Below are 20,937 nucleotides of genomic sequence, written 5' to 3'. Positions count from 1 at the left end.
TCACTGCAACAGTAGTTCATTACATCTTACATTTTATCACAGATGGCAAAAGTACAGACTTCCTGGGTGCAGTTCCCCCCTCCAGGGGCGGGGGCACCTAGACCCGGTTTGTAGAGTACGCTTGGGGAGTGTGATCGTGTGTACAACGTCTCTTTATGTCTGTCTCCACGTTGGTTGAGTGTGGAGTAAGTGCATATGAGAGCATGAGGGTGGGAATGGATGTTTGTATCTGTGTGTGCCTGTATGTCTGTGTCTATATGTCAGGTTGGGTGTCAGGCGCCACCTCTCTGGGGACATCTCAGGCCCTCCAAGGTTTGGAGGCCTATCTCCCCCTACCACCACTTCCCCTGCCAGTGGCGGACCCCCTCAGACATCGGTGCGTTGGTGGTTCTTTGTGTCCGGGGATGGGCGTCCAGGTACACACCGGCTCACTCCTTGGCGGCCACTTATCGGGGCCTGGAGCCTGGGGCTCGCTCGGGCCACTTCGGAGGTGGGGTGCCCCCGGCCTCTCGGCCTGGGGCTCGGTCACTCAGGCGCAGCTGGCTGCCGGCGGAGCTCACGGGCGCGTCACTGCAACTCCCCCTGGCTTCTGCTCCGCGGCTGCTGAGTGAGCCCTCATCTGGGACTCTCCTCAGCTCTTTCCGGGACAGTGGCGCGGCTGCCCCTCTGTTGGTCTTCCTTGGTCTCTTGTGTTCTGGGGGCCTCTGGATGTCTGGAGTTTTGATCTCCTCCACACCTGCTTCACGCCCTGGAGGACGGGGCTGTGGCCCCCCCACACCCTCTAGCAGATTATTACATGAAGGAACCTTTTAAAAAAACAAAAAACAAGCGCGTCCATGCTCACAGGTGTACACACGGGTGATCACACCCACAAACTACACCCTTTTTGGCTCCTACCTCAAAGCACACTGTGTTCTGTTGATCTTATGTGCTGCACAATAATGTTTAACATTTAGTATTTACTGTCATATTCCCATATATCATTGTGATGCTGTTTATTCTATTACTCTTGTTCTCTTCTGCTTGTTTTCTTTTTTCTTTCTCAGCAGGTGACCCAGGTGATTGATATATGCATTTTTTTTTCTCTGCCCGTTCTGTTGGTTTTTGTCTTTTGCCCTTCTCCCCCGTCCCTCTTCTCAGCTGTTTCTCTTTCCCTCTTTCTTTCTCCCCTTCTTTCCCCCAGTCAAGTCTGTCCCGTATTCAGTAAGTGAAAATAAAATAAACAATAAAAGGTGAATCAAATGGACCATTACGGCAAGGCTGGGATGGTCAATTTGGTAAAGTAAATCCGTTGGGCATCTTTCTTTGCCTTTAGACAACAATTCTGATGGCAAAAGAGCCAAACGGGACAGGCAAAAAAAAAAAAAAAAAAAAAAGTACAGACTTCCTTTACTTTAGTACAAGTACCTGTGTTTACAAATACTCTAGTAACAGCTGAAATACTGTAGCAGCTGTTTTTCTCAAGTAAAAGTGAAATACAGGCTCTGAAATGTACTCGCAGGAAAGAAAAAAGTACTTCTTTGAAGGACAATTCTGCTAACCATTCTTGTAAAAGATAACTGAACCATGCACTATATTAATATAATATAAAACAATATTAGTACATGAGGACGCAAATGCTACTCCAGTCTAAATTCTAATTCTCATGAAAGCTTGAATCTGTTATGTAGGACACATGAAGTGAAAGAGAGTTTTAAAAAATAACAATTTTCTGTTCCTTACATTGTAGATGGTGAATTCACCTCCACACCTAAACAGGAAAATTAGTACAATCGGGAGTTACAGTGGGATTTAGCAGGTAATGATCGAAACAGTTTAGTTGCTCAGCACACGGAAAACAATCACAACTCACAGTAATTTTCTACTGTGAGCTTCGGTAGATTTTCTTAGTGTACATGCAGCGATCAGCTGACCTGCTGTCTTGACTGACGTCCATCCCCTACACTGTTTACACTATCTTTATGCTAGACAGTATACAGTTGGTATAGAGATGAAATTTAGCTAATTAGTCCAAGCATCGTCAACCTAAATGCAATTTGCTACACTTGATGTAACCTAAATCTAAATGAAACCATGAGCACCACAACCACCTTGCATCAGTCCAACACAGTGCTTTACTGTGAATTCGCCACAGTACTGCAAACTAACCTGTTTATTTTGGACAAAACTACCCAGTATTTGAATAAACTAAGTTTGTATAGCTTTGTTTATTTTGCTGGAGATTTCACAAAATGAAAATACATAATTTATCATAACACATATAAAATCCAATAAGTAATTAAAATTATGACATTACATGTAAAATTTAAATCTACAGTTTATCATGTGTCACTGATAAAATTAAAAAGTTGTCAGAAAAATAAAAACTAAGATAAAGTACAGATACCTAAAAATTCTACTTTTAGAGACATATGATGCCACTTCACACTGACTCAAGTCTCAAGTTAGTTTTTTTTTTAAGTTGAAGATGCTACAAAATTAAAGAGTCTTGAAAGTGCGTTGTTAGCTGTTTGCTCAAACTCTCAATATGATTGCACTGGCAAGCACAGCAACATGAAAAGGCCTGAGGACAACTGCAGAAGATGATCACATAATTTTTTCCATGGTTAAGAAAAACAAACTTCACAATCTATAAATACCTTCATGAATGTAGAGGAGGGTTTACATCAAGGCGCAAACCACTGGTTACACTCAAGAAGAAGAAGGCCGGAAATGTAAAAGAGATTGCGCAGTTGCGGAAAAGCAGTTATAGACTTCTGACAGTCACTGACAACAAGAGCTGTTTCAAAAGCAGCCCATGTTCAAGGCGTTGGTTTGTCTAATTATATTTTGAGCTTGTGAAATGGGGGTCTTTGTATAAAAATCTATGTAATTCCTACACAAAGACTTTTTTTCATTAACTTCATTGAGTTAAATTTGAAAATCTGGACTTCAATCACATACTGATTGAAAAAAAAAATTTCGTGGTGCACAGAGGCAAAAAAAAAAATCATGATACATTATATGAACTCATCTTGGTGGATAGAGGCTAAAATAATCCACGGAAGATGATGCTGTCTCTTTAACTGATATCTTCAATACTATAAACAAATTTAAAGTGATGTAGCACCTCTGACGTATGAGCGCGCTCCACGTGTTTCCTGACTTACGTTACTAAAAAGAGGAAGCAGATCTTTTTCAACTGAGGGGAAACTTCAAACTCTGTAAAAAAAAATTCAATATTATTCACCAGAAGACAAAACCCACAGAAGGAGAAGAGATTTGGGATTACTTCACCTCGTTTACGTGAGTTTTTAGAGCCCTAAAAATGTGGAAGTACCTTCTATAGATTAGTAAGTTTCTAACTTCCTGTTTGTGTGGTTTGTTAACAGCGTCAGTCACAGATAAAATGTCGTCTGGAATCCAAGAAGAGCTGTCCTGCCCCGTTTGTCGAGACATATTCAGAGACCCTGTTGTTCTGTCGTGCAGCCACAGCTTTTGTAGAAACTGCCTGAAAAGATGGTGGAGAAAGAAAGAAATACGCCAGTGTCCTGTTTGTAAGAGTGCATCTAAAAAGAAAAACCCACCCTGTAACTTGGTGTTAAAGAACCTGTGTGAGAACTTCTTGCTGGAGACAAATCAGAGTGCTTCAGCAGAGTCCGAGTCGCTCTGCGGTCTGCACTCGGAGAAACTCAAACTCTTCTGTCTGGACCATCAGGAGCCAGCGTGTCTCATCTGCAGAGACTCAAAAACTCACAGCAACCACAGATTCAGACCCATCGATGAGGCTGCGCAGGATCACAGAAAGGAGCTCCAGATCTCACTGAAACCCTTACAGGACAAACTGAAGGCCTTTGAACGAGTTAAAGGAAACTTTGTTCAAACAGCAGAACACATTAAGGTTCAGGCCTTTCACGCAAAGAGGCAGATCAAGGAGCAGTTTAAGAAGCTTCACCAGTTTCTGCAAGAGGAAGAGGAGGCCAGGATCACTGCTCTGAGAGAGGAAGAGGAGGAGAAGAGTGCGAGTATGAGTGAAATGATTGCAGCTCTGAGCAGAGAGATAGCAAGTCTCTCAGAAACAATCAGAGCCACAGAGGAGGAGCTGAGAGCACGAGACATTGCTTTCCTGCAGAACTACAAGGCTGCAGTGAGCAGAGTCCAGCAGTGCCCCCAGCTGGATGATCCACAGCTGGTGTCAGGAGCTCTGATAGATGTGGCCAAACACCTGGGCAACCTGACCTACAACGTCTGGAACAAGATGAAGAAAATGGTCTCCTACTCCCCTGTGATCCTGGATCCAAACACAGCTGAATCACACCTCTCCATATCTGAAGATCTGACCAGTGTGAGCCTTGGAGAGAGGCAGCAGCTTCCTGACAATCCAGAGAGGTTTGATGGCTATCCGATCGTCCTGGGCTCAGAGTGTTTCGACTCAGGGACTCACAGCTGGGATGTTGAAGTTGGAGACAGTCCAAACTGGCTAGTTGGTGTGGCTGAAGAATCAACTAAAAGAAAGGGACAAACAGACTTTAAGTGTCGATTGTGGGCTGTGTGGTTCAGTAAGGGTAGTTATTTCATACGTTCCCCACTAGATTCGTCCTCCTTTCATCCAAAGAAAAAGCTCCAGAGGATCCGAGTTTGCCTGGACTGGAAAAGCGGGAAGCTGTCATTCTCTGATCCTGACATCAACATTTACACCTTCACACACACTTTCACTCAGAAACTTTTTCCATTTGTTTACACCAAGAACGAACTGCCATTGAAGATATTACCACGAGTGTCTCATGACAGTGCAGACTCTGATAGTGAAGGAGATCACGATCAAGGTGGTGAAACAGTTAATGGCATTCTTGATGACGACGATGTTATTCATGATGTTGATGATGATGATGATGATGATGATGATGACTGACACTATAGCCACATACCAATGTTTTCCCTTCAAGTGTAAAAAAAACCCTAAAACCTATAAAATACTAGGTTGGTTGCAAACTGCAAAAACTGCGCAAAGCAGTTCTTTCCTGCTAATTAAAGCTGATAAACAACAAACTAAAAAGAAATACTAGCTCAACAAAATTGGACCATAAAATCCATAAAACAAATGATATTTTGTTCTGCACTGAAAATGATCTGATAGCTAATTCTATTAAAATGCTAAAAAGGCACTAAGAGCACAGAGTAGTTAGGTCCAGTTCAATTAGTCAAGCACAGAGGGATTGGCTGCAGCTGTCAGTGAAAGTGGCCACAGCGATAAAGAAAGGTAAGTACAACAGAATAAAAAGGAACACAGGATTACACAGCCCTATTTTATGGTGCATACACAAACTTGTATAACACCTTAGTGTCATACAGAGACAGATCACTTAGACACTATAAGTACAAACAAAAGGTTGTATTATGAGGTTGTGACTGTCAAAAACACTGGCTGCAACACATGAAGTAGACTATTTTTTATCAAACTAACAATATTTGCAGCTGTTTGTTATCTTCTAAACGGTAAATATATTTCATTTTGAATTCATTTTTTCTCTGGTTACTCTGTTGCATTTTAACTGAGTATTGAGAAGAGCTTTTGTCTGGTAGAAGGTAAATGATTGAACTGATTTGCAGTAATTCTCATCGACCACTAGGTGGAGACAAACACAAAGTGAACTTAAAGAGGTGAACACGGATAAATCAGTGGACCCTTTGACCCAAAGGAACACTGAACCCCTTTGATGAAGCAGGTTTGACTCGGTGTAAACAATTCAGTGTTGTACATTTGGCCTCAGAGTTTTTGAAGATGTAAATGTTTCAAATGTCAAAAAATGATCTTTTTTAGCTCTTAAGGTAAAACCCCCAAATTCAACATTTAGTTGAAATGTGTAAATAAATCCATACAGACTTTCAAAGTACAAAGTAATCTTGTCTGATAATATTACATTTGGGGCTGCAATAGAAAATAAAACTGCCTTTTATTCAAAAAGCTGAAAGTATGACTCATGTTCACATGATGAGTCCCTAAAAGACTAAATATGCAACAAATCTCTTTTATTAAAAAATGACCTCACAGCTGAATAATTAAAACATTTTTGTTGGTTTTTCTTCTTTTTTCTTGTTTTAATACTCATTTTGTTACTCTGATTGTTACAAGTATTTTGAGCCATCCTACCTGAGAACATTAAGATCAGTGAATTGATTGTATTACACTGAATGTCTGTGTAACAGGGTCATAAATCACATTGTTATAATTACACAAAATGTGTTCTAAACCCCCAAACCGTTCCTTTTATACCTGACTTTTAGGACCTCCAAGCCTGTAGTTATGTTCATTATCAGTTAGAGCCCCTCCTCATCCTTTTCTTCTTCTGGCCGCCCTCCTGCCACGGGGTGAATGGACTCTGGTTTTCCCCCAGGAGCACCCTCCAACCGACTGCCTGTCCTGCCCGCCTACACCAGCCTCGTTCACGTGTGTTTGGGGTGGGGGGTCGGACCACCAGGTGGCTCCACTCACACCCAAGGTTAAGGGAAGTGATGGGGTGGAGGTTTGGCGCTTTTTGTATACGGAGTTCTAGTGAAGCCGTTAATAAAGTTGGAGTGAGACATATTGAGGCCTCTCCTGTAGTCTTTACATACCTCCACAATCTTTAATTAAGACAGCTGTTGTTATTGTTGAGTTTATTTTTTGTCTGTTTCCATGTCTGAACTACTGTACTGCTGAAAAAGCTTTAAAATGGGAATAGTTTAGGAGCACTTTAAAACAGGTCACACCTTTGTCTCCTTTCTGACAAAACTCCGCCCACCTGACTACGCTCTTTCAGCTATGGGTAAAAAAACAAAACAAAAAAGGAAGCCTGGGCGTTCTTCCTCTGAGAAAAACAAAAGCGTTGTCTGGGTGAGAAATTTATCTCAAGGTTAAAATCAAAACAGAGAAAGGAAAACAAGGCGAAACTAGTATAGTTAAGGTAAGAGTTCATTTGTTCCCTTCTAAGGAGACGAAATATTATGTTTATAACACAAACCAAAAGTGAAAGTAAACCTGGCCGCCTTCCTGTTATACAATTCTGTTCGGTGCATTTTCAGCTTCTCTCTGAGAAAAGATGTCTTTCCAGTCCGAGGAGGATCTTTCCTGTCCCGTCTGCCATAACATCTTTAGGGATCCTGTTTTCCTGTCATGCAGCCACAGCTTCTGCAAGACTTGTTTGAAGAACTGCTGGGCACAGAAGCTGGAACAGCAGTGCCCAGTCTGTAAGAAAATGTCAGAGCAGAGTGACCCACCCTGTAACTTGGTCCTAAAGAACCTCGCTGAGGCCTACTTAAAAAAGAAAAATCAGAGCGCTTCGGCAGGGTCTGAGGTTCTGTGCTGTCTGCACTTTGAGAAACTCAAACTCTTTTGTCTGGACCATCAGGAGCCAGCCTGTGTCATCTGTCGTGATTCGAGAGCACACGTCGACCACAAGTTCTGGCCCATCGATGAGGCCGCGCAGGATCACAAGGAAGAGCTTCAGAAATCCCTAAAACCATTACAGGACAAACTGAAGGTCTTACAAAAAGCGAAGGGAAACTTTGATATAACAGAGCAACACATTAAGACCCAGGCTCAACAAACAGAGAAGCAGATCAAGGAGCAGTTTAAGAAGTTTCGCATGTTTCTAGATGAGGAAGAGAAGACCAGGCTGGCTGTTCTGAATATAGAAGAGCAAGAGAAGAGTCAGCAGATGAAGGAGAAGATTGCTGCTCTGAGCAGAGAGATGGCAGCTCTTTCGGCCACAATCAGAGCTGCAGAGGAGGAGCTGAAAGCTGAAAACGTCGCTTTTCTGCAGGACTACAAGGGTACAATGAACATGGTCCAGCTGTACCCCCAGCTGGATGACCCACAGCTGGTCTCAGAAGCTCTGATAGATGTGGCCAAACACCTGGGCAACCTGGGTTACAACATCTGGAACAAGATGAAGAAGATGGTCTCCTACTCTCCTGTGATTCTGGACCCAAACTCTGCCCAGCCAAATCTCCTCATCTCTGAAGATCTGACCGGTGTGAGCGTCAGTGAGAAACGGCAGCTTCCCGACAATCCAGAGAGGTTTGACTTCTACCCGATTGCTATGGCCTCCGAGGGCTTTTATTCAGGCACTCACAGCTGGGATGTTGAAGTTGGAAACAGCACAGACTGGAAAGTCGGTGTGTTAGCAGAGTCTGTCAAAAGGAAGGGAGAGCCGCAATCTGGATTATGGAGGCTAGGGTTTTATAAAGGTGAATACACCGTGCGCTCCCTGCCAGAGTCTTCCATCGTTCTTTTTTTAAAGGCGGTCAAGAAGGTCAGAGTTCAGCTGGACTGGAACAGGGGGAAGGTGTCATTCTCTGATCCTGACACCAAAACACAAATACACACCTTCACACACACTTTCACTGAGAAGATGTTTCCATACGTAAGTAATCTGAGTAAACTCCCACTGAAGATGTTGCCCGCATCAGTGAAGTAGAGTGGTAGTTTATAGCCATGAAGCCAGAAGTGGTGGAAATAAACACACAAATTGCATGACAACTAGTTAGAGAGCTCACATGATAAAACTATCCTTGTTTAAAATAAATAAATACACTTCACAGTTATGACACATTTATCTCATATTAATACTATTTAACTGTAGAGAAATGATTCAGCTTAGTCTAATGGGGCAGTTTGTTTATATAGATTTGGGGTACAAATCCTTTTCAGAGGACGGTGTTTTATAGCTTTATAACCATATGTAAGGTGGCTTTTAAATTCTGTGATACCAACTGTTACAACCTAAAAAACCTTGGGGCGACTGATTGTAACGAGTCTCAACTGAAATTGAATTTCAGTCCAATATGATGAATCCTTCTTTTGTGTTGTTTATGAGACACTTTGGTAATCATACAAAAGAGAAGTGATAATCTCAGCTTTAATGCTTGAATGTATAAAATGATGTGTTTGTGTAAGTAACAGATTATCTGGCATTTATGTGGATTGCTCCAGTTAAACAGTTTTCATTTTAGGAGGTCAACAGATATGTTATCTACTAAATGTATGAGGTCTGTCTGTTTTTATGTTTGAATTCAGTTATCCAATATGTGGCTACTAAAATACTTTACACTATAGCGAGTCAGCTCTTTATTTCTCTTATGTTGAAATGTTTTCCCAACAATGCATTTCGTTTTCATTTCCTTCTGAATGTTTCTTTCTATTTCAGTTCCTGTTAGTTCCAGGTGTTGTCATTTGAGTGCAGCTTGTATTTGTTTTGGTTTCCTGCACTGTAATATGGATGATTTATCAGGGGAAAACTGATGATGTAATAGGTTTTATAACACAAGTTATCATGTAGACATCCTATTCTCAATAAACATTTGCACCAATACCTGCTCGGTTGGTTTTGTTGACAAACTGGATTAAGTGGGACTAAACCTGAAAAAATTAGCTGGATATTTTATTTAGTTTTCTTCAAGTTAGTTATTCTGTTCCATCCAGTAACATCAAATCACATCTCCGTGACTACAGGACCAGAGGTTTGTGTTATCACTGTTATCTTTAATGTGCTGATTGGTTGGTAATTTAATGTTAATTTTCCCTATGATAAATGGTAAATGGCCTGTATTTGTATAGCGCTTTACTAGTCCCTAAGGACCCCAAAGCGCTTTACACAACCAGTCATCTACCCAATCACACACACATTGATGATGGCAAGCTACATTGTAGCCACAGCCACCCTGGGGCGCACTGACAGAGGCGAGGCTGCCGGACACTGGTGCCACCGGGCCCTCTGACCACCACCAGAAGGCAACGGGTGAAGTGTCTCGCCCAAGGACACAACGACCGAGACTGTCCAAGCCGGGGCTCAAACCGACAACCTTCCGATTACAAGGCGACCTCCCAACTCTTGAGCCACGATCGCCCCATGTTCTCGCTAACATGTGAAACATAGTTAAAAATACTGGAATGATTGATGGAGTCATTCTGGTGCCTGTCACCAGGCATGGGAAACTTAAACCTGCTATTCTAAGTCTTTTATAAATCACAGGAGACGGCCATGTCGCCGATCATGCCACGCTCGGTCGGATTGCAATCATTCATCAGCAAAGACACTTCCACGGGTTAACCACTTAGTGAACCATTTCCACAAAAGCTAGGTATGACAGCATGAAACAAGAGATGTTCTCCTTTTTTAGTATCACTTCACTGTTCTCAAACCCAAATCTTAATCTTCAAAATGCACGTGAAGGATGGAAAACATTCATGATTTTGTTGTATCCTTGTTTTGGGTGGAAGTGGATATTTGAAGAACTTTGTTCTCAGCAGAGTTATTACAGTTTTGTATTTTCTAATTGGCTTTTATTTGAATTCCATCCAAAAAAAAATTAATTCAGTTTGATTTTTGGTTTGTTTTCTGAGTGGATCTGCTTAGTTATATTATTTGAAAATATTTATAGTTTAATTATTTTTTTATGGTTACAGTATTAATTTTGGTCCAAACAAACTCAAAAAACAGTGGGTAAACTGACCCCAGGCCATGAAACAAGGACCACAAACAAAAGTAATGAAAGAGAAAAAAAATTCTGACAAACGTAAACATTTCCACAATGGCATACAGCAGCAAATCCAGGGAATTCAGCAACTAGCCAAAAAAGACAAAACAGCAAAACCCATAAATGTCCATGACAGGAACACTGACAACTGACCTTGTGCTTATTAAACTAGCACAAAACGATGCCTTCAAAGAGGACTTACAAATATTGAGTCATTTGTCAAGGGACAAATTTTGTTGGGGTAAACAATGTACTGTACCAGATGGTAAACTCAGTGAAATATTCAGTCTGTCTGAATGTTTGTTCCTTGATCTCATATATGTCTGCAGATCTACTGATTGCTATAAAACACAGTTTTATAGGTAATTAATGTTATGTCATTTATTTTATTTTTTTAAAAACCCATACACTTACCACCTTGCCTCCATGATTTCAGATGATTTCAGAGGCCTAGAGCCATATTACCTCAAACAGTTTACCTCTGTCCCCCCACCCCACACTTCAACCAGGAAAATTTGTCCCAAAAGATCTGCATGCTGGGAAAACGTGGCACAGAGTTCAGTATGTCAGAGGAAGTCGGGAGGAGATGGACTAATGAATATCTGTCAAACATCACCCATAGACACTTGTTTCCAGAGTACCAGTGTGTGAGTGTGAAGCAGTGTGATGATCTTTCCATAAACTGCACAGGAAACACATTCATTGCTCTAAATCAAATGTTAAACTCTAAAATGCACTGGATGGATGAAGATCATTTTGTAGGAGATTTCTTTAGAGATTTTCTTTATTTGGGATTCGATATTTAAAGAACAAGATGCAAGAAAACATTTGGCAAGCGTGACATGTTTGTATTACAGAGGCTTGAGCACAAGTAGGATAAAATGTACAACAACAGAATTAACAGATTGTAGCTAAATACTTAAAAAAAACCTCATAAAACCTCTTTTGAAAATACCCTCTCTAGACTCTGTGGGATAATTTTAGAACCATTTCCAAACTCAATGTACTGTATCCATAAATTAAACGCTGGATGCCATAGAACTTCCTGCAGCTAAATGGGCAAAAGACAGAATAATCATGACTGGTTCTGATGCGTCCAACACACTCACAGCAACACTTATTAATGGCTACCTATCAATTTCTAAAATAGATTTTATTTGATGTTGCTGTCCAATCTGGGCTCATGCCACTGTATATTTCAAATGTCCTCACATCGTACGAGCAGGTCGTAACCTGAGGTCCTCAGCCGAGGCTCTGCTATCCCACAATCCTGTCTTTGGAACAGTATCTCTTTCAGGCTTTTCCTGTGCCTCCACACCTCCACTTTGAGCATTTGTTGTCTTTCATAATTATTTAAATTATCTTGTCTCAGTGATCATTTTAAATGTAATTTATTTTTTATATTAGCTTTAATTGGCTGATTTTTCATTCTCTTTATTACTCATTTGTATCTCCTTTTACTTTTGTCTCTTGTAACTTTCTTTAGAAAGATGCCTTATAAAGTTATTATCATTTTTTAAAAATTCAACCATTTCCCATTTTTAATAACATTCATATAGCAATATAATCTTTAATGATTAGTCTCATAACTACATTAGCTAATTGATTTAATTGTGTTACTAATGGGAATAATTTAAGTCTTTCTAAAGTAAAAGTCAGACTATTCCCTTTAGCAGTTAATCACTTCTGGCTTTAGCGGGCTTCATGGCCATTGCGGACTTTGCAGATCTTGCTGCAGTCCATATAACCCAACAATGTGCGACAAATGAGGGCTGTGTTCTTCCAACGGTGCTGCCACTGAAATGGGATACAAAAACATCTCCTCACCAAAAGCCAAAGTGGGATGCATGTCAGGACCTGGGGGAGGACACATTATAAATAAATCAAATTGGTAAAAAGATGAGATGCTTGATGTCAGACTGTGTCACATACCACTCAATGCAGACATGCTGGCAGCACCAGCTGATGTGGCATGGACTCTGTAGGGTGATGCTGGGATGTCATCACCTCCATATTTTATAATGATGGTGTACCAGCCGTCACGGTTGGGGACGTATGATACCCGGTATGTACCGTCCCCGTTGTCATGGATGCTGGCCTGCTTATCTTTACCACCCTGGTCCTGAAGAGGAAGGAATGGAAGTTAAAGTGATATCTGTTTTACCGTATGTATATAAGTGTGTCTGATACAGACCACGACGAGCACGCTCAGTTCACCCTGGCCAGCATCTTTAGCGTCAATGTTAAACTCAGCGGGAAATGTGGCAGAGACACTGCTAGTCAGCCCAGGGCCGCTGGCTCGTACTTTGCTGGCATCGTAAGTGGACAGAATCCAAAACCTGAAGAGACCGAAAGATCAGAGACAATCAGCACAGACTCCTGATTCTCAGGGCACAACAGTATGAACCACAGCAGCAACCAGATATGAAAATGCCCAGATATTTTAGCTACAACCATCTGACCAGTTTATGCCAACTGGCAAGAGATATTTCTTTACTGGTGTCCGTTTAAATCCAGAATATTATTTAAAATCCATCTCCTCACATACACGGTCCCAAATAATCAGTGTTCATCTTACCTTAAAGACCTGATAGTACCATATCACCCCATTAGAGTACTTTACTCTCACATCGCAGGCTTACTTGTTGTTCCCAGAATAATATAAGTAGAGTTGGAGGCAGACCCTTCAGCTTTCAGGCACCACCTCTGTGGAGCCAGCTCTCAGATTGGACTGGGTAAACAGAAACCCTCTCTACTTTTAAGATTGGGCATAAAACTTTGTTTTTGGCAAAGCTTATGGTTAGGGTGTGATCAGGTGACCCTGAATCCTCCCTTAGTTACGCTCCAATAGGTCTACGTGTTTCTTCTTCACTCACCTTGTGTTTATACCCCGCTCTACATCTAATCATTAGTTATTATTAATCTCTGGCTCTCTCCCACAGCATGTCTTTTGTCCCGTCTTCCTCCCCTTACCCATACCCAGTCACACCAGATGGCTGCCCCTCCCTGAGCCTGGTTCTGCAGGAAGGTTCTTCCTGTTAAGAGGGTTTTACCTTTGCACTGTCGCCTTCATTTGATCGTTGAATAGACAAATCAGAAGCACAACCTCTAAATTAGTTATTCATTATCACACACAAAAAGATTCTGATGCTGAACTTTTTACTGTGTCTAATTTTGAAAGGTGCTGAATAAAAAAAAGAAAGTGAATTTTAACCCACCTCAAAATAAAATGTACAAAGAAGAAAAGACAGGACTATGTACTTCATCCAATACTAAAAAAGGCCCAAAACGTAGATCATCAGATGGCCCACATCAGATTAAACCCAGTGAGAATTAAGTCATCAAAGCAGGTAATAATAGTATCCTAACACTATCAGTCATTTGTATTTTTCTCCTAAATCCCAAACCCAGTAGATTTTTTGTTAGTATTCTCAGGAATATTGACCTTACTGGAGTCCACCACACCCTTTAGTGGGAATTCCTGTAGACAGAAAAATTGGATACCTTTCTGGCTTGTCAGGAGACTGGTGCCTCTCACTGGTCAGATCTTCGGAGACGGAGCGTTCTGGATGACCAGCGTTTGGAGTCCCAGGAGCGTAAAAAACCACCCCCTTCATCTTGTTCCAGATGTTGTAAGTCAGGTTTCCCAGGTGCTTAGCCATATCTATAAGAGCTTCTGAGACCAGCGGTGGATCATCCGTTGAGGAATACTGCTTGACACTTTTCAGTGTAGCGCTGTAGTTCTGCAGGAATGAGACATCTTCAGCTCTCAGCACTTCCTCTGCAGCTCCTATTGTTTGTAAAAGAGATGGCATCTCTCTGCTCAAAGCCGCAGTCTTCTCCTTCATCTTCTGACTCTTCTCTTGCTCTTCCTTCTTCAAAGCGGTGAGCCTGACCTTCTCTTCCTCGTGTAGAAACTGGTGAAACTTCTTAAACTGCTCCTTGATTTGTTTCTCTGTGTGTTGATCTTGGAATTTTATGCGTTGCTGTGTTATATCAAAGTTTTCTTGCACTTTTTGTAAGACCTTCAGTTTGTCCTGTAATGGTTCCAGAGATTTCTGAAGCGCTTTCTTGTGATCCTGCACAGCCTCATCAATGGGTTTGAACTTGTGGTCGACGTGTGCTCTCGAATCACGACAGATGACACAGGCTGGCTCCTGATGGTCCAGACAAAAGAGTTTGAGTTTCTCAAAGTGCAGACTGCACAAAACCTCAGACTCCACTGAAGCACTCTGATCTCTCTCCTGCAAGTAGGCCTCAGCGTGGTTCTTTAGGACCAAGTTACAGGGTGGGTCACTCTGTTCAGATATATTCTTACAGACTGGGCACTGCTGTTCCAGCTTCTGTGCCCACCAGTCCTTCAGACACATCTTGCAGAAGCTGTGGCTGCATGACAGGAAAATGGGATCCCTAAAGATATCATGGCAGACGGGGCAGGAAAGATCCTCCTCGGACTGGAAAGACATCTTTTCTCAGAGAAGCTGAAAACACAGGTTTTCCTTGTCGTCGTCTCTGTGTCGGTCTTCGGTCTTTAAGCTGAAGCTTCTCTCTCGCACTGCTTGTGCTTTTCTCAGAGGAAGAAGAAATTTCTGGTTTGGATAACCAGCTACAGATTGCAGTTTAACGAGAACAAAGGTGCGTTTTGTTAACCAACAACTGCGAAAAATATTTAGATGGTAGATGTGTCACTTATTTAATGTTTAACAGTGATTGCGAGGTACTGTCAGTTGATCAGAGCTCGTTAATAGTACATCCAATGTGGGAGAAAGTTAGAAAACTAAAACTTGACATTCCTGGCAGTGAGTTTGCTTCAAACTTGTTCATGATGCCTTTAACACAGCTGTTATTTTTTTTCCACAAATATTGCTTTAGCAGTTTGAGACGATCCTTAGGCACAATAGAACTGTGGTTGCCATGTAAGTAACAACAATCACTGCATAAGATGTGTTACACAAATTGTCAAACAATATAAAGGCAGAAACATGCTTCAATTATTTCCTAACAAAGAACCAAGATTTCTGAAATGTGTATAGTTAATTACCTTTGCCATCAAGTGAAGGTGGGTGGGTCTTTATTTTTTATATTAAGGCCCCCCCACTATCACATCAAACATTAGCTCCAACAGGCACAGATGGGTTTTTAATAGAAGAGGGAAATAAAAACACCACTCACCAAGCAATTTCCATAATACCCGAAACAATGAGATTTTCTGCTCTTACCTTTAAAGTACAATAATGTGCTTCTTGTAAACTAAGTCTTTACCTTTAAATGGCACTGGATAGATGAAGGTCATTATGCAGGGATTTCTTTAGCTCTGGGTGGAAAGGATATTTTAAAGTACGTACTTAATTTGTGATTGGTCCAAAAATACTAAAATATAATTTTTCAGCTATTTTTTGTGACAGCATGTGACATATTGAGGAAAGAGGATCCCGTTTATGAAAAATTAGTGGATTATGGGATATTGACAGAGTACAATCAGAGAATTTATGTTACAATGAGGAATTAATAGGTGCGTCGATAAAATTTAAACTTAAAACCCAATGTAAATAGATTTTTCTCTTGCTCCTCTATTCATTTCTAATCCTGCCCACTCTGGTCACTCCAGCACAAATCATGGCACCATAATCCTGCTATACAAAATGAGGCACACCAACATTTGGCACTAAAGACAGTTGTAAAAACTCCTGCCTGCCAAATAAAAGGCAGCTTTCCACTTGCATTGTGTGCCAATCCAATAAAACTGGAAGACAGCTGGAGACATGACATCAATGAAATGAAACACTTAACTCTGACATTCTAACTGTTCTTTATTTTAATTATCAAATGTACATCATATCTCAGGGTTTAGTTTCACATTAAAACACCAATTCCCCAATACAAAATGAGAAGTTTCCCCTTAAACCCCACAAACAAAAAACAAAAGAACCCCACAACTTTCATCTCTTAAGTATCAAAAGTAGCAGTGATAAGGCAACATTAAATTCATGTAGATTTTCAGATTTACACAAAAACTAAAGTTCTGGCCTTTAATTTTCCATCTTAGATCTGTTTTCAATCAAAACTGAGTCAGATCTGCTCGTATGAAAATACAAGAAGAAACAAGCGAGAAGACAGGAGGACATCTAAACTCCAGCACATAATTAAGTAGTCTGTTGAACAGTGCAGGAAACAGTAAGGCATCTTAAACAATCATTGACTCGTTATGGCAACCTTTAGTACACGTGGGACTCTGGCAGCTAGTTTAGGCGCAAGAAACATTAAACATCAGTAGTTGGCGTACAGTTTGACAGTTTAGTTTGTCTTGGAGTAAATTAATGACACGGACAACACAAAAAAAACAACTCAAAGACAAATCCAGTTCTCCTTTTTTGAGATGATCACTTTTCTTTTTTTCCATCACAGTGGTTCAGTAATTTTGTTGAGGAAAGGTTCTGCACAGACGTGGTGATAACTGCCCGGTTCCCAGCTAAACCAGTAGCATATTCTCTTCATCGTGCATTTAAACTATAGGAAACCTCATGTCAAGGTGAAATTCCAGTTATGCATATATCTTTTTGCACATAGGTATTTAAAAGCTTCGGATCTACTCGTTTCACTTCAAACTTAACATATTCAGTTCAATACCAGCTGATGTGCAGGTGCATTAACTACCTGTGTAAAACCAGCAAACGTTAATTCACGAATCTAGGATAAAAATTCAAGTGCAAAATGAGCCAATTGAAAATTGCAGGGCAGTTTTAAAATTGACAGATTTTAGATCTTTTACCTTCAGTCAGTTCAATCTAGTAAACTAGAGTACATCTACCATTCCGCTTCAATGATTCACTACCAGAAAAGTGTCTAAGAGTTCAAAGTCTCTACTCAGTGGTGCATTTATTTTCTCTAATGTTTTTTTTTTAATTCTGACATTGTTCTATATCAAGGAGAAACATTTCAAAATGTAAATGAGTTGCTTCAGAAAATCCTCAAAAATCATCTGATTTGAGCTGAAAACAAAGTTAGCAGAGAAAACGTTGCTCAGCAGCTTGTTCACTGGACAGTTATTTGTAGTGCAGCTAATGTGTCTTAACTCAAATGGGGATGCAAAATGGTGCCGGAGGAGAGACGGAAAGTTTCTTGGCTCATCAGGGGACGGCGACGTGGAAGGGGGAGCCCGGGATGTGGTCCTCACCCCACTTGACCACCAGGATGTAGTTGCCCCGTTCCTTCAGCACGTAGCTGACGTTGTACTGCAGGTTGCCCATGTGTTTGACCAGCACCTCATCACAGGGGACCTGTGGGCCGTGCACACCCACCAAAAGCATGTTCTTACCTGGGAGGAGGTAGAAGAACATGTATGATAGCAAATTAATCTTTAAATATGTGACTTTTCATCTTTGTGAGTTTTAACCTGTGCACTGAAAGGAAATACTTAAGTTATTCTCTTAAAAGATGGCTTCTACACGCAGTTCCTCCGTACCTGCTTTGCTGCAGTCGACAGTGAAGTTGCTCCTCTGGCCCACAAAGCCCTTGCTCAGGCCAGCTCCTCGGCTCACCACCTTGCTGGCATCGGAGTCACCCAGCCTGGGCATGGCGCTCTGCGTGAAGCTGCTGGATGCCCGAATTGCCGGATCCAGTGTCAGGGTTGATGTCTCGCTGGCGTTTGTTACATTCACAAGGCGAGGACCTGAAAGGCAGGAAAAAAGTTTAACTTTACCATGTGGTGCAGGCAGATTCAGCCATTTCTTGTTATGAACCACTGCCAGAGAGAAGTCTGCAGTTTTCGATCCAGCAGTTTATATTGCTTTAAAACCAGAATTTGGGCTTGGATGAACTTGAAAAGTGATCCAAATCTGAATCACGGAACATTTGTAACCAGCTTTAACTAAGAGCAGCATTTTACCTGTGACTTTGGCCTTGAAGGGACTCCCAGTGATGTGGTTTGGGCCTCCGTATTTAATGCTGATCAGGTAGTTTCCAGGTGCCATGGGAGTGTACTGCACCTTGTAGCCTTCGGGAACCTCCTGACAGTCCATCTTTACTTTTGACGGGCCCTCGATGGTCACAGCCAAGGACCCGGGGCCTGCCTTAGTGTTGTTAATGATGAACTCTGACTGGGTACCTGCAAGATTTAAGAAGTGATGTTTTGTTGAACAACTCCAAGCTGGTAAAACCGAGCAGTGGATAAATCACACTGAACTTTGCTCAACTTTATGCTCTAAACAGGCTCACAGCAGTTATGAAGTGAAAAATTTAAGGCTGCAGCAGGTAAAACAGTTACTCACCTGTTGTTCCTCTCTCCAGTCCTGATCCGTATGCTGAAACCAAACCAGGCTCTCCAGTCTGTCCTGGTTCCCCGACTCGGACCTGGAAAGGACTTCCCGGGATGTGAGAGCCATTGAATTTGACATCAATGGTGTGGACGCCATTCTCCCTGGGGATGAACCGGATAGCGTACTTGTCTAGAAGACAGTACAGAAGGGTCTGTTAGCTGCAGCGATTTCATAGTATGTGCCTTTGTTCTTATTGAAGTTTCCATAAATCCTCTGGAAATCACCTTTACAATTAAAAAAAATAAACAACAACAAAAAACAAACAAAAAAACCAACAAAAACAGGCACGCACACACACACACACACACACACACACACCTCTTTCCAGCTCTGTGACGACACACTTCTCCAGAGCTCCAGAGGGACTGTGGACTTTGGCATCCATCTTGCCTTTGGCTCCATTTAGACGCACCGCAAAGGATGCTGGGTGATTCACCTTCAGACCAGACTCCTGTCGGTTTCGCACAAAGTCAGTGTACAGGACGGAAATTTGACGAACAGGAAAAACATCTTAAACACACACACTCTGGTTTTTGAAGATCAGAGTGCTAAAGACAAATAACTTCAGTGCATATCCTCTGCTCCACTCTTACCTGAGCTCCACTTAGTGCAACTCCAGCAGACAGACTCAGAAGGGTTAGACTGTCAGTAGATTAGTCTTATTATGAGGAAAAAATGTCATAAAGCTGATCTACTTTCTGGTTTAAAGTGTTTCCATCTCCTTGGTCTTACAGCAGTGATTCATTATTCTCATCAAGAACCGAGATCTTTATCTTCTGTCTGAACTGCAAGAGCCGAAATGAACAAACATAAATAATGCAGACAGAGCAGAAGAATGTCTCAAGCGATAGACAAAAACAAACTACAGTCTCTAAGAAGACACAAGGAAGTCTGTCTGCTGCAGCTGGGACACCCAGGAGCTGATGAAACTGATGATTGTACTGTTAAAAGCCTTTAAATGAAACACAAGAGAAACACCAACAGTTCCACACCAGACAAAGCGAGGGATGACCAGAGCCAGGCAAAACTGCACGGACGACTTCCTGACCACAGGTACCCAAACTCAGCCACTCGAAAGAGCTTTTTACTTTACATAATAAATCTAGTACAAACCTGTGAAACAGTGGCCACCCTTAAGATAAAATGCACATAAAACTCAATTTATAAAAGAAATTTCTTCATCGTCTACATGATAAAGTCCTTCAACCCAACAAGCATCTGGAAGCTTTGCTGGGATGTCTGCCATTCAAACCCCAATTACCATGTTTATACTGTAGTATCTAAAAGTCCACACCTGACAAACCCACACCTGTATTATAATTACATTAAATACTAAAAACTGAACACTTTCAAACAATTAATAAGAGCTAAACTAAAATGAGTAAACCCACTCAAGACACCAAGTGAACCTAAAGCGGACTGAACCCTTTTTTTAGTCAAAGTGGAAACTGTATGCGTTTGCCTGGCTGCGGTCATATCCATGAGAGCAGTTGCATAAAGAAATTTAGTTTAACTTGAGTATCTGTGCAGCTGTTGAGGATCGACTGACTCGGGCTGTTTAAGATGTCGCTTTGAATCCAATTTAAAATCAATGATTAACAGCCCAAACCATTCGAGTCCTTGCTTTGGTAATGAAGTCACATTTTTATGCAACTGCCTCATCAGCACCCTTTAATCAAGCAGGGCAGGCTGGGTGTGGAGGTGTCTCCTCGTGCCTCACCTGAAGACCTGCAACAGAGAGGCGACGGGCGTCGTTCACTGGAGCGACAACAGGAACCAGGTAGGGGCTGTCGGGTATGTGCTGGTCGTTAAACTTCACCGAAACCTCATAATCACCTGGAAAAGGAGGCGGGAAGAAGGAAACTCAGTCTAACACATCAGCAAACAGCCAGCAGGTAAAGCGTGAGCGTGTGTGAATCATCTACCAGGCTCCTGAGCGACATAAGAAATGCCGCAGGATCCGTCCTTGCGGTCATCGAAGGAGATCTCAGCCCTGCTGGGTCCCTCCACGGCAACCGACAGACCACCAGCTCCTGCCTCTCTCGTCCAGATCGTGAATTCAGCTGGTGAAAAGATACAAGAAAACTGAAAATTCACAAGGCACAGATCCTTCTCCATCAGTCCA

At 41.6% G+C, this 20,937-nt stretch overlaps 4 protein-coding genes across 7 annotated transcripts in view; 1 reads left to right on the top strand and 3 right to left on the bottom strand.

Annotated features, from left to right (window-relative positions):
• Positions 1-73: 73 nt before the first annotated feature.
• LOC308403228 (uncharacterized protein) lies at positions 74-2,696 on the bottom strand. Its single transcript, XM_080892498.1, has 2 exons — positions 2,640-2,696; positions 74-806 (listed from the first exon to the last, which is right to left on the bottom strand). Exons 1-2 carry the CDS (start codon positions 2,643-2,645, stop codon positions 447-449), a joined length of 366 nt encoding a protein of 121 aa, XP_080748624.1. The 5' UTR covers positions 2,646-2,696; the 3' UTR covers positions 74-446.
• A 452-nt stretch (positions 2,697-3,148) lies between these two features.
• Positions 3,149-9,319, top strand: LOC308402253 (uncharacterized protein). The gene is made up of 3 exons (XM_080890940.1): positions 3,149-3,285; positions 3,372-4,886; positions 7,054-9,319. The coding sequence occupies exons 2-3, from the start codon at positions 3,389-3,391 to the stop codon at positions 8,436-8,438; spliced, it is 2,883 nt and encodes a 960-aa protein (XP_080747066.1). The 5' UTR covers positions 3,149-3,285; positions 3,372-3,388; the 3' UTR covers positions 8,439-9,319.
• A 1,972-nt stretch (positions 9,320-11,291) lies between these two features.
• Positions 11,292-15,045, bottom strand: LOC308403209 (E3 ubiquitin-protein ligase TRIM35-like). Its single transcript, XM_080892473.1, has 4 exons — positions 14,002-15,045; positions 12,692-12,836; positions 12,430-12,619; positions 11,292-12,354 (listed from the first exon to the last, which is right to left on the bottom strand). The coding sequence occupies exons 1-4, from the start codon at positions 14,961-14,963 to the stop codon at positions 12,200-12,202; spliced, it is 1,452 nt and encodes a 483-aa protein (XP_080748599.1). The 5' UTR covers positions 14,964-15,045; the 3' UTR covers positions 11,292-12,199.
• A 1,248-nt stretch (positions 15,046-16,293) lies between these two features.
• Positions 16,294-20,937, bottom strand: part of flnba (filamin B a) — a 62,558-nt gene continuing 57,914 nt past the window's right edge. For all 4 annotated transcript variants that reach the window (XM_080891450.1, XM_080891451.1, XM_080891452.1 and 1 more), the window contains 7 exons: positions 20,738-20,875; positions 20,533-20,648; positions 19,131-19,263; positions 18,765-18,941; positions 18,383-18,601; positions 17,960-18,166; positions 16,294-17,812 (listed from right to left, as the gene is read on the bottom strand). In XM_080891450.1, coding sequence (XP_080747576.1) covers positions 17,625-17,812; positions 17,960-18,166; positions 18,383-18,601; positions 18,765-18,941; positions 19,131-19,263; positions 20,533-20,648; positions 20,738-20,875 — 1,178 coding nt within the window. In that variant the 3' untranslated portion in view covers positions 16,294-17,624. The remainder of the gene's footprint in view (positions 17,813-17,959; positions 18,167-18,382; positions 18,602-18,764; positions 18,942-19,130; positions 19,264-20,532; positions 20,649-20,737; positions 20,876-20,937) is intronic.

Source organism: Rhamphochromis sp. 'chilingali', assembly GCF_963969265.1.
Source record: "Rhamphochromis sp. 'chilingali' genome assembly, chromosome: 9".
Taxonomy (NCBI): domain Eukaryota; kingdom Metazoa; phylum Chordata; class Actinopteri; order Cichliformes; family Cichlidae; genus Rhamphochromis; species Rhamphochromis sp. 'chilingali'.
The sequence above is the reverse complement of the archived record's forward strand: the minus strand, read 5'-3'. Positions and strand labels throughout refer to the sequence as shown.

Excerpts from the sequence above, each read along its gene's own strand:
- LOC308402253 (XM_080890940.1), top strand. The coding sequence starts at position 3,389 with ATGTCGTCTGGAATCCAAGAAGAGCTGTCCTGCCCCGTTTGTCGAGAC. Across the intron at positions 4,887-7,053 it reads TGATGATGATGATGATGATG|AAAAGATGTCTTTCCAGTCC; the intron begins ACTGACACTATA and ends CTTCTCTCTGAG.
- LOC308403209 (XM_080892473.1), bottom strand. The coding sequence starts at position 14,963 with ATGTCTTTCCAGTCCGAGGAGGATCTTTCCTGCCCCGTCTGCCATGAT. Across the intron at positions 12,837-14,001 it reads TCTCCTGACAAGCCAGAAAG|GTTTTGGATTCTGTCCACTT; the intron begins GTATCCAATTTT and ends CGGTCTCTTCAG. Across the intron at positions 12,355-12,429 it reads CAGCATGTCTGCATTGAGTG|GTCCTGACATGCATCCCACT; the intron begins GTATGTGACACA and ends GTCCTCCCCCAG.